This window comes from Lingula anatina, chromosome 10 (genome assembly GCF_051362555.1).
Source record: "Lingula anatina isolate TDL-2025a chromosome 10, LinAna3.0, whole genome shotgun sequence".
Lineage (NCBI taxonomy): Eukaryota > Metazoa > Brachiopoda > Lingulata > Lingulida > Lingulidae > Lingula > Lingula anatina.
In genome coordinates, this window is record NC_141776.1 from 2,579,745 (window position 1) to 2,593,440 (window position 13,696).

The 13,696-nt window shown below is 40.1% G+C and overlaps 2 protein-coding genes across 4 annotated transcripts in view; both read left to right on the forward strand.

The window, feature by feature from the left end:
- LOC147759367 (SH3 domain-binding glutamic acid-rich-like protein 3) overlaps positions 1-6,906 on the forward strand; it is a 191,822-nt gene extending 184,916 nt beyond the window's left edge. For all 3 annotated transcript variants that reach the window (XM_086997501.1, XM_086997500.1, XM_086997499.1), the window contains one exon: positions 6,373-6,906. In XM_086997501.1, coding sequence (XP_086853627.1) covers positions 6,373-6,668 — 296 coding nt within the window. In that variant the 3' untranslated portion in view covers positions 6,669-6,906. The remainder of the gene's footprint in view (positions 1-6,372) is intronic.
- On the forward strand, positions 1,867-4,817 carry LOC147759383 (E3 ubiquitin-protein ligase TRIM45-like). The gene has a single exon (XM_086997486.1). The coding sequence runs from the start codon at positions 2,493-2,495 to the stop codon at positions 4,338-4,340; it is 1,848 nt and encodes a 615-aa protein (XP_086853612.1). The 5' UTR covers positions 1,867-2,492; the 3' UTR covers positions 4,341-4,817.
- Positions 6,907-13,696: the final 6,790 nt, after the last annotated feature.

The window sequence follows — 13,696 nt, forward strand, 5'->3', positions numbered from 1 at the left end:
CGCTCCTTAACAATGAGCAGTAAACAATTTGTCCCTGTACAAAATCAGATTACCAACTTAAAATAACTTCACAGACAATCAGCGTCTGGGATAATAAACTAGTTCAATTCTGCTATCTCTTGTCTCATGTGCCTCGTCGTAGGTTTAATTGAGTCATCTAGAATGTGTTGAAAATCAGAAAATAATTAGGATATGTTTTGAGGAATGTCTCCTTTATCGCTAAACATGGGGCGACTTATATTGGCAGTATCCAAGATACGTGTGCAGGGCGTACATCTCGGGTGACTCTAGCTATCAGGACGAGTGAGGTGTGTTCTCACGTACACTCAAGTCTACAGTTAGTGCAAACTTAAAAAAACATAGTTTGAAGGTATTTGGAAAGTTCCAAAACCCCGTAAAAATAAGATGTAAATCATTGGTAGTGTCGGGCGGGGTAGGTAATGATTGCTTAATCATTGACATTCTCCTGTCCTTGTATTGAGCGGTAAACAACACCTCCTTGAACAAAATGTTATCGAAGTCCCTACTTAGAATAACTTCACAGACAATCAGCGCCTTGGTTAATTAACTACTTCAGTTCTGCTATGTCTTTATCGTGGTGCGGTGTACAGCTCAGATGACTCCGGCTATCAGGACGAGTAAGGTGTGTTCTCACATTCACCCAAGCCTACATTTTGTGTTGACTTAAAGAATTATTGTTTGAAAGTATTTGGAAAGTTCTAAAACCACGTAAAATAAGATGTTATTCATCAGTAGTGTCGGGCGGGGAAGGTAATAACTGCTTAATTATTGACATTCTATTGTCTTTGCATTGAACAGTAAACAATATGTCTCTGTCCAAAATGTTATCAGAGTGCCTACTTAGAAGAACTTCACAGACAATCAGCGCCTGGGTTAATTAATTAGCAGTTCTGATATCTCTTGTAACAAGTACCTCGTGGTGCGGTGTACATCTCAGGTGACTCCGGCTATCAAGACGAGTGAGGTGGGTTCTCACGTACACCCAAGTCTACAGTTAGTGGAAACGTAAAGAACCATAGTTTGAAGGTATTTGAAAAGTTCCAAAACCCCGTTAAATAACATGTTAGACATTAGTAGTGGCGGGCGGGTAAGGTAATAACTGCTTATACATTGACATTCTCCTGTCCTAGTGTTGAGCGGTAAACAACACCTCCTTGAACAAAATGTTATCAAAGTCCCTACTTTGAATAATTTCACAGACAATCAGCACATTGATTGATTAACTTCTTCAGTTCTGCTATCTCTTGTAATAAGTGCCACGTGGTCCGGCCTACAGCTCAGGTGACTCCGGCTATCAGGACGAGTGAGGTGTGTTCTCACGTACACCCAAGTGCACAGTTGTGCAGGCTTAAATGAACCATCTAGAATGTGTTCAACATAAGAATATAAACTAAACACCCGTGCTTTAAATTCAACTTGATAATTGGCTATTACACTTGAATGCAAGTATTTTTTTTCTTTTTGCCGAGGAGGAAATGATATTGGAAAATCACTTGAAACATATCTTTCGCTCATTAAACTACAGTTTTTTTTTCTTATTTAACCAAAATACCGTTTAAAATGCAAACCCATGAAACTGCCTGAGGGGATGTAATCAAAAGGGAAGTAAATGGCATTTTAGTTTATTTATTTTTACAAAGATACTTGGCAGATAAAATCCATAATACTTTGATGTAATATTCATGAATAATGTCTGCAATATTTGCAGGCGTGGAAACAATAATCTTTTTAATTATACAGGGAAGCAATCGGAAGTTAAAAGAAAAAAATACTTGATCAGGTTACCTTTATCAAACCAGGGGATTGTGTGTGGGAGGGGGGGGGTGAGTTTGTGCGACTGTTACACACGTAAAATAAAGATCTACAAGAGAAACTGAAAACTAGGCCTACCGACACCGCACCGAAACGATGACGTTAGAAGGGTTGTCTGAACAGCAGGCTGAGCGTTAAGACAATTAAAGAAATCAAACTAATTGCACTTGCCTATCTCAAACATTGTCTCTTATCATGTTTACCAGAAATAAATTATAGACACGTTAATGTTTAATAACATCAGATGATTCTGTTACAGTCCATGGGTCCAAGGAGGGTGGCGAGAGGATAATACATTTGCTGTCTCTAACAGAAAGAATTGACTTAAATTTCACAAAATGTCACCTTTCTCGTAATCCTTTCTACATGTAAATGCAGGCCAATCTTAACACAATGTCATTGTAAGGTGATTTAAGACTCTTCGGCGCGTCGGTCATCAAAGTGTAGGCTACCCTTGCAACCCTCACCGTCCTTTGCACAGATTTCATCACCCAGTCAGGTGACGCGGCCTGGTGTTCTTGTATATAACACAGACGCAGTGTGAAACAATCCAGTCAACGATAGAAAATTCGCCATACGAGAGACTACACTATGTTTTAAAGTGACGAGTCACATTATACTACTTTTTGGCTGTAGGTAACCACTATTGAACTTAAGTCATGGCATCCAAGAAGCTGTATGATGTATTCAGTGACAACTTTCTCACGTGTCACATCTGTCTTCATGAGTATGATGACCCGCGTGTCCTCCCATGCTATCACACTTTCTGTCTGGCTTGTCTTGCCCAGCACGTGGCAGCGAGTGGGACTGGAGGCAATATCGCGTGTCCAGTGTGCCGCCAGGAGGCGCCTGTTCCACCAGGTGGGCTGGAGAAACTTGTCCGTAACTTCTTTTTGTCCAAAGTGAAGGACTTCATGTTGACAACAGAGAATAAAAACAAAATATGCGGTAACTGTCACTTACAAGTAGCTCAATTTTACTGTCAAGATTGCAAACATTTTTTCTGTGAGAACTGTCAACAAAAACAGCATGACGCTATAAAATTTCTGCAGGGACACACAATGATTTCAGTGTCTGATCATGATAAGCAAGTCCAGGAAGAAATGGACGCTACGAGATTTTGTGATAAACACAAAGGACAACAGATAACCTTTTATTGCACTGATGACGATGTTGTTGTGTGTCGTGACTGTATTCTCACCAAACACAACAAACACAACTGTGTAGACATTGCAGATGTAGCAGAAATCCATAAAAAGAAAATAAACAGTGCTTTTAATAATGTATCGAAGAACATTGCATTGTTTGAAAAAGCAGAGTCGGAAATATCTAAGCAACAGAAAGATACAACTGACGTCGTAAACAAAACGGTGGCCGACATACAACAACAGGAGGCAGATATTATAAAAGAGGTTCAGCGTATTTCTGCTCAATTGATAGCAGAAGCAAAAGACCACGCCGCAACGCACATGAAGTCACTCGAGGCTGAGAAAGATCGTGTTCAACTACAGAAAGTATCCATCCACACCACATGTGAGTTTGCCAAACAGCTTGTTCAACGTGGCTCTCACACGGAGTTGATGACACACGCTAAAAATATCCAAGCAAGGATGAAAGAATTGAACAATATTAGACCCACCGTACATGTAAAAACAACAGAGATAAGTTTCAGTAAAGGCAAACTTCCAGCGGACTTCTTTGGTCGCGTGAATAAGTTAGAATGGCTAAGTACTGCATCTTTGGTGGGTGAGCTTGATAGCAGTATGGAAGATGTATGGGACATATCGTGCAGTCAAAGTGGAACAATATATTTAGTTTCCAGGCAATCAGATAAACTAACAGCGATATCACCATCTCATGAGGTGATATTCCAGGTGTATGTATCAGATCCCAGAGGTGTCACCGTGCTCAGTGATGACAGACTGGTGGTTACATGTGATTATGGATGCCGAGTGTATTCCTCCTCCGGGAAACATGTCCAAACATTTGGTCAGGGTGACATGTCTGCGCCCTGGGGTGTTACAGTGGACAACAATGGACACATACTTGTCTGTGACAAGTACAATAAATGTGTCTGTGTGTATGACGCTGTGCAGTACAATCTTATCAATAAGATCAGTGTTCCTATGTGTAATAATCCACAATACATTGCAGTGCTCCCATGTCGTGACACCATTGTGGTGGGTGACAGGGGCGGACACTGTGTATATGGAGTGACCCCCCAGGGCGATGTAGTGTTCCAGTATGGTACACCAGGTGAGGGAGGCTCAGGTGATGGATACCTGGACTCCCCCTGGGGAGTTTGTACAGACAGCGTGGGGCACATCTTCATTGCTGACCTGTTGAATAACAGGGTGGTTGTTCTGACTTCAGATGGTCAACTGTTGAGATACGTGGTGGGTCCACAGCAGGTTTCAGCACCAGCAGGTGTGGCCATTGATAACAAAGGACAGCTTGTAGTGGGAGAGTGGCTAGGCGAGGTGAAAACCTTTCGCTATGTTTTTTAACTACAATCTAAGTACTATAACAGACATTACCAAGCAACATCATTTTTACCAGAAAAAGAGAGACGAATTACAGCGAAAGTGTTCATGAACATTATTTGTTGAACACATAATCATGGATATTTCTGAAATTATAACTGTTATATTGGAAGGTGATGATATTGGCTAAAAAACTATTAGTTATAACATAATGGGAGAGTAAAATAATTCATTATGTACGTTTAAATTCCACACACTAACCAATTTCATCCAGAGGTTCAAAAGCGACAACAAAACCAATTTAATTATTTCTTTTACTATTTTTTACAGTCAGGTTATACTACTGTATTATAAAAATACAATTTTTTTTTTAGCACTGATATAGTTAAAAATGTTTCTAAAAAAAGGACACAGTACGACGAGTGATTTTACCTTCAATGAATCAAATGTACATGAAACAAGCTTGTAAATAAATGATTTTAGAAATATCGTCAGAAATAATTTGTGAATGCGCAGTTTGTGTTTTTTTATCTTTTTAATTTTTTTTTAATTCTTCCTCTCCATTCCCTGCTTTTCATCAGAAATGCCATTTAGAAACAAATGTATTTCACCTTTAACTGTACAATAAGCATTGAAATGATTTTGAATATTAGCACCTTCTGAAACCGCCGAAGAATTATCATTAAAAGTAGATTTATTCCACGTTGCTACGGAAAGGCGACAGGTACGCCATTGCGCATTTGTTCAACAGATATCCTAACTCGAGGGAATGGCCAGCTCAGACTGGCAGAATGGCAGAGTGGCAACGGCTGATTGAAAACTGTTCAAAACTTGACCTTCTTAACTAAATTATGACAACATTTAAACAAATTTTCCTTTCGTAAAAGCAATTGACGGGAGTTGGCCGCCGAGTTCATTACTAAATGTATTTAGAGAATGTGATAGTATTTAGCTTTATTCGTTTGAAGGGGTGTTTTACGGTGAAATGAGAATTTTTTCTCTCGGTATGCATGTAAAACTCTACATGTACACTGCCACCCTCTGATGACATATGCCTTGAACACCTATCACTGAGGCTCCAGATGTTCTGGGATACATCTCTTGGCGTATTGTCTCGCCTGTGACAGTCACACCCACCAGTGAGAACGGTAAAGGACCACACCCTTTCGCTCTCTCCTTGTTACTCAGTCAGGTAAGTGACATAATATGCTAACAGTATATAGTTTATTAATCATAAATAACATTACAGGTGATACAGTAATGTGTTTGGTTAACTACGATTTTATATCATAAATAACGCGATAATGGAAAAGACCGACTGTCGTGAGTAACAAATACATGCATGATCGGAGTTGAATTACTACTACTACCAGTTCTCTCATATTGTATTTAAATTGTGATGTGGAGCGTCGATGAAATCATGAAAATAATCTCTCTTCATCTCCCCTCCCTCGTTCCTTCTTACTTCGCTTCTTTTTCTACCTCTTTGACCCTCTCTCTCTCTCTCTCTCTCTTTCTCTCTCTCTCTCTGTATTAGATTTAATAAAAATATACTCAAAAGGGCTCCGACGAGACTCAACATCCGACCAATGTATCCGAGATACAGATAAAAGCTATGCCCCCGTGTCTTTCCAGGTTGCTGTAGTACGCCATGAAGACTGCCTCCGTTAGCTACGTTTTGGTCATAGCCTTTTATGGCTGCCTGTGTGGAGTTTATTGGGAAGTTCCAAGCCATCACCTGCGTCTGCCGGCGCCGTCGTCGGTCGTGCTGGTCGACAGAAATCGTTATACATTGAAACAAACCAAGTCAGGGAGGGGGTTGACTATATTAGGAACCTATTCTTTAACAACATGAGTTTAAAGAAAAAATATTTCAATTGAGTGGATTCGGCGACAGACATACAAACAAGCGACAAAGGGCAACGAGCACACATTTACCTTAATAATTTTCTACTTTTATTAAATTTCTTTCATTCATTTATCCAATGAATGTTGACATGCTTTCGGCTATGTGCTCGTGTTCCAGTTTCCTTTTCTTCTTTTTTTTTCTTTACAGAGTGCGATCGTCTGCCCACAAAGGAGATCCGTGTGTACATCAGCAGCGTGTCAAGCAACCTGGAACTCAAGAAACAACAACAGAGGATACAGATGGTTCTCAGCGGGAAGAACATCGACGCACAATACATCGATATCTCCTCAAACAACGCCGCCAAGGAATTCATGAGGGCAAGTGCAGGACCGTCGAGTCTTCCCCCACAGCTTTTTAACGGCGAGGAATACCTAGGTGATTACCAAGCTTTTGAGGAAGCAGTTGAAGACGAACGTCTTATGGAGTTCCTAAAGTTGAACTGATTTATCTCGGTTATTCGGTTAAAAATGAAGTTTTAGACACTGTCAAGACGTCAAGACACGCAAATTCATGTATAATGTACTTCAACTACCATTTTGACGAAATCCTAACAAGATGTTAAAAAACAGAAATGTCTGAAGCTGAACGAGCTGAGAGGATTGTATAATAGGGGTATATACCGGTACATAATGAATAGTAAAATGAATAATAGAATAAATAAAGCCTTAGTACAAATTATAACTTGCCTTGAATGCATGATACGTGTTCACTGTGCTGAGGTTTTTTGAAGAAAATTATTCAATATGTTGCACTCTTTCAAGAGAAGTAATATTATTTGCAATCTAGGCTTAAATTCTTTATGCATCTGGGATTGAATACACATTTCGACATATAATGTCGCACGTGCGCAGTAAACCTGTTTCTACTGCGTGTGGTGTTGCACGTGTCCCCGAGGGCATGCACACACGACTACCATTCAGCAAGAGTCCCCTCGGATTTGGATCGATAGAGCGATGGTTTTATTTGGAATGAGCCCTTGTTTGATAGATTCAGCACGTTCCCTCATGTACAAAATACGCAATTTCATCGTTTATCGCACGTGTTTCACGGTACCATAAGCACTGATAGTGAAAAGCGGACACGCTATGCACATACCCGATAGCGTTGTTGGCCTATCCAGGTTTTAACAGGTATTGTGTTATGGGAGATGATCCACGCTCACCTAACGCATTCTGACCACTGAACTCCCTGTAAAATCGCTCTGAGACCAGTGTATCATCTGCGGGTCAACTACTGGTCCATATTTGAGGGGACAGAGAGATAAGCATTTTGTCAAAAAAAGAAAAGAAAAGAAAGACAAACACCATTCCATTTTGTTTTAAAAAGGCACAATGAATGCGCTAATGAAGCAAAATATTCGTTATTCAAATGAAAAAATATTGGCATTCGATTTTCATTTTTTTTAAAGCCTTATAAATGGTTTCCTCATCCTTTCATACACCGGCCAGCATGTTGACTTAGCACTTCTAGTTAATGTATCTCTGTAAAGCACCATTGTTTTGGGCTAAAACAATTTGACGCCTTATCTTAGGATAACACAGACTGCAGCCAATAGAGGGTGGTAACATCTCATGCCGCGTTTGGACCGGGTTTAAATATCAAAATAATAATGGTAATTATATTTTTTAAAAGAGTTAAATGTCCAAAATAGTAAAATTACATAACAAATAAGATAAACAGTTATACACGGAAATGAAAAACAGTTTTGCTTAAATTTGCGTAGAACATGTAGACCTTGAATTGTTGGCAACACGCTCGATCTATTATCTATCAAAATGCATCTTTTTCCTCTGTCAAGCCTGCAAAATGCAGAAACAGGGTGACTGGATATATTGTGGGAAAACATACCACCACCACCAGCACCGCCTCTAGCCCAGACAATCCATTTCCAAATACCACCACCCAAAACATCCACCTCCGGAAGCAAAAACTTAAACGCACTTAGCAAAAACCAAGCCGAACGTGACCCGTAACTCCCCATATAATCACGACATGTACGTACAGCCGCGCTCGTTATCGCCACATCCAGGCGTCAACGCTGTTTGACTGATCTTCCAGCCTGTCAGGAACCATAGTGTATAGAAAAAGTGTAATTAGTACTTTTAAAACTTACATTCATGTTGTTGTATTAACTCAATCAGAGGAAGCCATTGTTTGATAAAATTCAGACAGGGGAAGCCAAGTTGTACAAGTTGTTCAGATAATGCTTCACACCTTGCAGTTCAAATTTTAATGTCCTTTGTTTCGAAGCCAGTAATCTGTTAGAAATAGATTACAGGGTGTTATTAGGAGTGCCCACCTGGAAGAAGGTGGACTTGTGTATGAAGTAACCAATCAGTTTCTAAGCTACGTGATGGACAGTTTAACTGATAAAGTTTAGTATAAAGAAATCTGAAAACTGAAATCTAGAAGAGGATGTTGAGAGAGAAGGAGAGAGAAGTCATACTTGTATCATGTAACTTTTAGTGTAGCAAAATATATTCTGTTGAAGTTACAACATGGAGTCGTTTCATTCTTTTCCGTGTGCAGAATTTAAGACAAGGAACCTGGGAATCTCCGTAGCAGTATTTTATTACAGATAGCGTTATCCAAAGTTGTGAGCCCATTGAGCCCAACCCCTAGGGTTTTATTATAAAAGGGTTATTTTATGTAATGTGGGGGCCCCGGGATGTTTTAAGGGGGTTCCCCACAAGTGGCGTAGCTCGCCTTGGTCTTAAAATTATCTGCATGGAAAGAAATGTAAGGATTCCAGGTTGTAACAGCATTCAACAGTTTCTCGGCGAAATTTTGAAGAAAACACAGGAACAGGTAGGAAAGGAAAGCAAGATGAAAATCGGAGGAAAGGTAAATAACACTGTATCGTTCTAAGGTAAGTGGAAAACTGTTATTAAAATTGTTGAGGTTATAGAAGGAACCGACAACTATGTTATATGCACATTTAGGAAGGTAAAATATGTATATATAAAAAAAAATCGAAACAGGTTTAAAAAGGTATTTATCTGTAGAAATATGTAGTTATTTTAATATTGTTATGATTGTAATTTTGTCTGATATATAAGATATATTCAGTTTAGGAATAAGGTGCTTGGATGGGGATGTGTTTTTGTGTTGTGTGATAGTATAATGGGCAGAAACTTATCTTTTTCTTCAGTCAGGGTTTCTTGTTGTTGTAGAAGTCATTCTGAGATATTGGGATCTTTTAAGTCATAACCATAAGAACATGATGGATCTGACGAAGGAATTGGCACTGCATTAGGGAGAAGTCTTGTGTGTGGGAAGAGTTAGTTTCAGTCTGACGTTTTTGTGTGTGTGGTGCAGTGTGTTTTAGTAAAAGGCAGGAATTAATCTATTTCTTCCAGTCGTGGTTTCTTGTTGATGTAGAATGCATTCTGAGATTTTGGGGTCGCTAAAGTCATAACCATAAGAACATGATTGCTCCGACGAAGGAATTGTCTCTGCATTGGAGAGAGGTCGTGTGTGGACGAAGGTTAGTTTCAGTCTGAGAAGAGTGGGTGTAAATAATCTCTTAGGTTTTCCTTCTCACAGGGGTGTGGAGAAGTGGAATTACCCTGCGGTTTAAAATATTTTTCTGAGTATTATTCTGAGTTGTATGTGTGGAGGCATAATTATCCTCGTGACCATAATGGATAACAAAAAGTCTCAACCTTTTCCGTGGGTTAAGGGATTTTCAGGCAACCGTGCCAGCTTTGGCCAGGGCAGGTTCGGTTGGTCTGGGCGAAGGGTGCTCATTCGTCTCAGACAATCTGTGGGTTCTTTGACTTGGTGGGATCGGTGGCTTGTTAACTTTTTTGGCTTCACTACGGATAAGAAAGGACGTTGCGTATTTGAGGGAAATAATGGACAGGTAATTGTCGGTAAATAATCTCCTGGAGTTGGAGATGTTTGGCTGGAGAAAGCCGGTGTTGTGTTCTCCTTAGAGGTAGGAGACAAATTTTTGGGACCTAAAGTGGTCAGTGGATATATTCCATGGAGATGGAGATGGATTATAGGAGCCAGTATGTGCAGTATATTTTTAGTTTAATTACAGCTGAGTAATGTGTGAGAGATGTTTATGTCGTGTATTAAGACGGGACTGACCCAGGGGACACAGTTGTAGCTTGGTATATCAGGCCAGCCAACTTGGTGACTCTCATCAGGGTTGCATAGCCAGTCAATACTCAGACAAAATGAGAACACAGGCAGTGTACAGTTAATGAGTACATTGGGAGATGAGTAAATATCACCTGTGTTGTTAGAAATGCATGGCAATGATAAGCTTATATTAAAATTTTAATCTTGTATTTGTTTCAGATATATGGAGGGGGTGAGAAAAGAAGATGTGTATTCTACTTTTCATAGGGTTATCATATTTTTGAAATTAATTTTTCCCCACTCGGGGAGCGTTTTTCAATTTCCATACTTTCAGGTTTACGGCGCGGCTTACACCAGGTATCGTCACTGAGTTCTTCGCAACGCTCGTTTCGTCTTCATTCGGGGTCTACAGAAGTCAACAACGGTGTGGTGTGATAGCTAGGGATTTTCCACCTGCGGAGGCATCGTTGTTCTCCAAACTTCGAGTCGTCTTTCAACTACGTAACGCTCCGGCAACCTGCAATCTCCGACGTGGCTGGGCCGTGATCAGCACTGTTCCTATCGTCATCATGGGCTACGCTTTTCCGTGATTTTATGAAGAGGCCCTACTTCACAGTGACTGTACGCAAGATATACATGTAGACTATGAATTAATAACAAAGGACTGACATATATATTAAAAAGAAAGAAAGGTTAAAGCAAATGGTCGAGAGACAACTCGATTTTTATGTTTTTTTTTGTGCTGTCTGAGCAATTGGATAAACCTATGTCCCTCTTCCTAAAATGAAAAAAAAAATTAGGGAGAGGCTGGCGCAGCCGGCTCTCAGCACTGTTTTACATTTGTTTCTTCAAGATGTTGCTTGTTCTGAATCATTATTATTACCTCAACTGTCGTCAAAACTTTCATTGTATATATGTTCCACATTATTATCATTGGTATATTGTAACTTTTCAATGTATATACTTTTCATAGTGATGCTTATACCAAAACTTGCGATGTATATATCTGAATGGCGCTTATAGCAGTGTTATTGCTATTCCATCCGTTAATGTTCACAATTTTAAGGTGTCAACATTGTTGTTATAAGTTGTAAATACTTTGGTGTATATAATTTACATAGAAAAGCTTACGTGACTGTTATTTAAACTTTTAATCTATATAATGTAATACAAGTATATATTTCAATGGCAATTACAACATTTTAAGAAAAATGTCATATAAATATTCCATTTTCTTGTTTGGGAAAAGGAGAAATATGTCAGGAACCATAGTGTATAGAAAAAGTGTAATTAGTACTTTTAAAACTTACATTCATGTTGTTGTATTAACTCAATCAGAGGAAGCCATTGTTTGATAAAATTCAGACAGGGGAAGCCAAGTTGTACAAGTTGTTCAGATAATGCTTCACACCTTGCAGTTCAAATTTTAATGTCCTTTGTTTCGAAGCCAGTAATCTGTTAGAAATAGATTACAGGGTGTTATTAGGAGTGCCCACCTGGAAGAAGGTGGACTTGTGTATGAAGTAACCAATCAGTTTCTAAGCTACGTGATGGACAGTTTAACTGATAAAGTTTAGTATAAAGAAATCTGAAAACTGAAATCTAGAAGAGGATGTTGAGAGAGAAGGAGAGAGAAGTCATACTTGTATCATGTAACTTTTAGTGTAGCAAAATATATTCTGTTGAAGTTACAACATGGAGTCGTTTCATTCTTTTCCGTGTGCAGAATTTAAGACAAGGAACCTGGGAATCTCCGTAGCAGTATTACAGATAGCGTTATCCAAAGTTGTGAGCCCATTGAGCCCAACCCCTAGGGTTTTATTATAAAAGGGTTATTTTATGTAATGTGGGGGCCCCGGGATGTTTTAAGGGGGTTCCCCACAAGCCGAGTACTGTGGGACTCACGTTACTCTCTCTCTCCCACACACACACGCATTCCTAAGGGCCCCTTTACACTGGACGGCGTCAAAAATGCGTTCAAAAATGTGGTCAGGACGCTCAAAGGTCGATAAAGCAATTAAATCGTGTCTAAGTGTAAAGGCGTCTGCGTCCCTTGTGCGTCCTTTGAACGACCGTATCTTGATTTTACCTGTAAAACTGCGAGCAACCTGCCTGCCTCCACTGTACGTCCCCTGTGCAACCCAAGGCGTCCATTGCGATGTTTAAGAGACCATTGAGCATTCTTGCTGCGTTCTCTGTACCTTCATCGGCGATCAGTGGCGTCTATTCTACGATCATTCTGCATCCTGCTTGACCGATGAGCATTATTTGGGCGTCCTTCTCTATATTCTAACTCATCGTTTCATCGGTTCTAACCAGGTCATCCAATGAAGAACAATTCCAGCACACAAAACAAATAAATGGGAATAAACGCTTGAAACTATAGTGATGCAAGGTCTGCATGGACTGATAATCAGCCAGATGCTCATTGTTATCCTTATAAGAAGGATGGACAGGCGCCGAATACGAGAAAGTATGACTGACACGACAAAGAATGTTTGAATCCGTTTTCAAATGAAGCATTCTGCAAAAAGTTCTGACAATTAATCTTGTAAAAATGCAAAAATATTCGTTTAATAATTACCTCAAAAAATGGATTGTTTCATTAATTTTAGGGGAAAAACAATGGGAGGCTGATGTGAGACTACTGTTACCCTTAGAATTCCTGTCTGGTGAAAAATACCTCAGCACGGCCCCGTTTGAGAGTGAAAAAAAAACAACGTTCTACGTGTCGAACACTGGACGATCTTTGAGTTTTCATTCTGCAACCAAAGCGATGCTTGTGCCTCTTTTCTACGACCGCGGCGCTGCTTGTGCGTTCTCTCTGTGACTACGGTGATGCCTGTGCGTCCTTTCTGCGTCCATTGAGCGACCATCCTACATCGCGTTCTCTCTGCGATTGTTTTGAACATGCTTAAACTTTCGCGGCGTCCATGGCGTCCTCGGCGATGCTTGAACGTTCTTTGTGCGACCTTGGCGATCACTGTGCGTTCTTTGAGCGTCCGACGGCGTCCTGGCCAGTTTCATGGTCGCATAAAGGACGCATAAAGGACGCCGTCCAGTGTAAAGGGGGTTTTACTCGCCCCTTGTCTGTAGAGAGATAGGGTCTATTCCCACAACTTTAGATCGATCTATCACCGCGGGGAGTCTAGCTAGATTACTGTCAGATAATCCCCCTTAAGTGTCCGTCCCCGCCTACTACAAGCTATAAGGGGTAATTAACTTTCGTGTCCGCCCGGCTGACAGCTATTTAGCGTGAACCCCAAGGGAGTTAGGTCGATCTAAAGTAGGTCGATCTAATCTATGGAAATGGGGTGATAGACAGTCACGCCCACTACGCACGACACAGGCTGTTACTCATACAACTAAGAACAAGCTG

Bases quoted from the DNA above. Each gene is read 5' to 3' on its own strand.
- LOC147759383 (XM_086997486.1), top strand. From the start codon at position 2,493: ATGGCATCCAAGAAGCTGTATGATGTATTCAGTGACAACTTTCTCACG.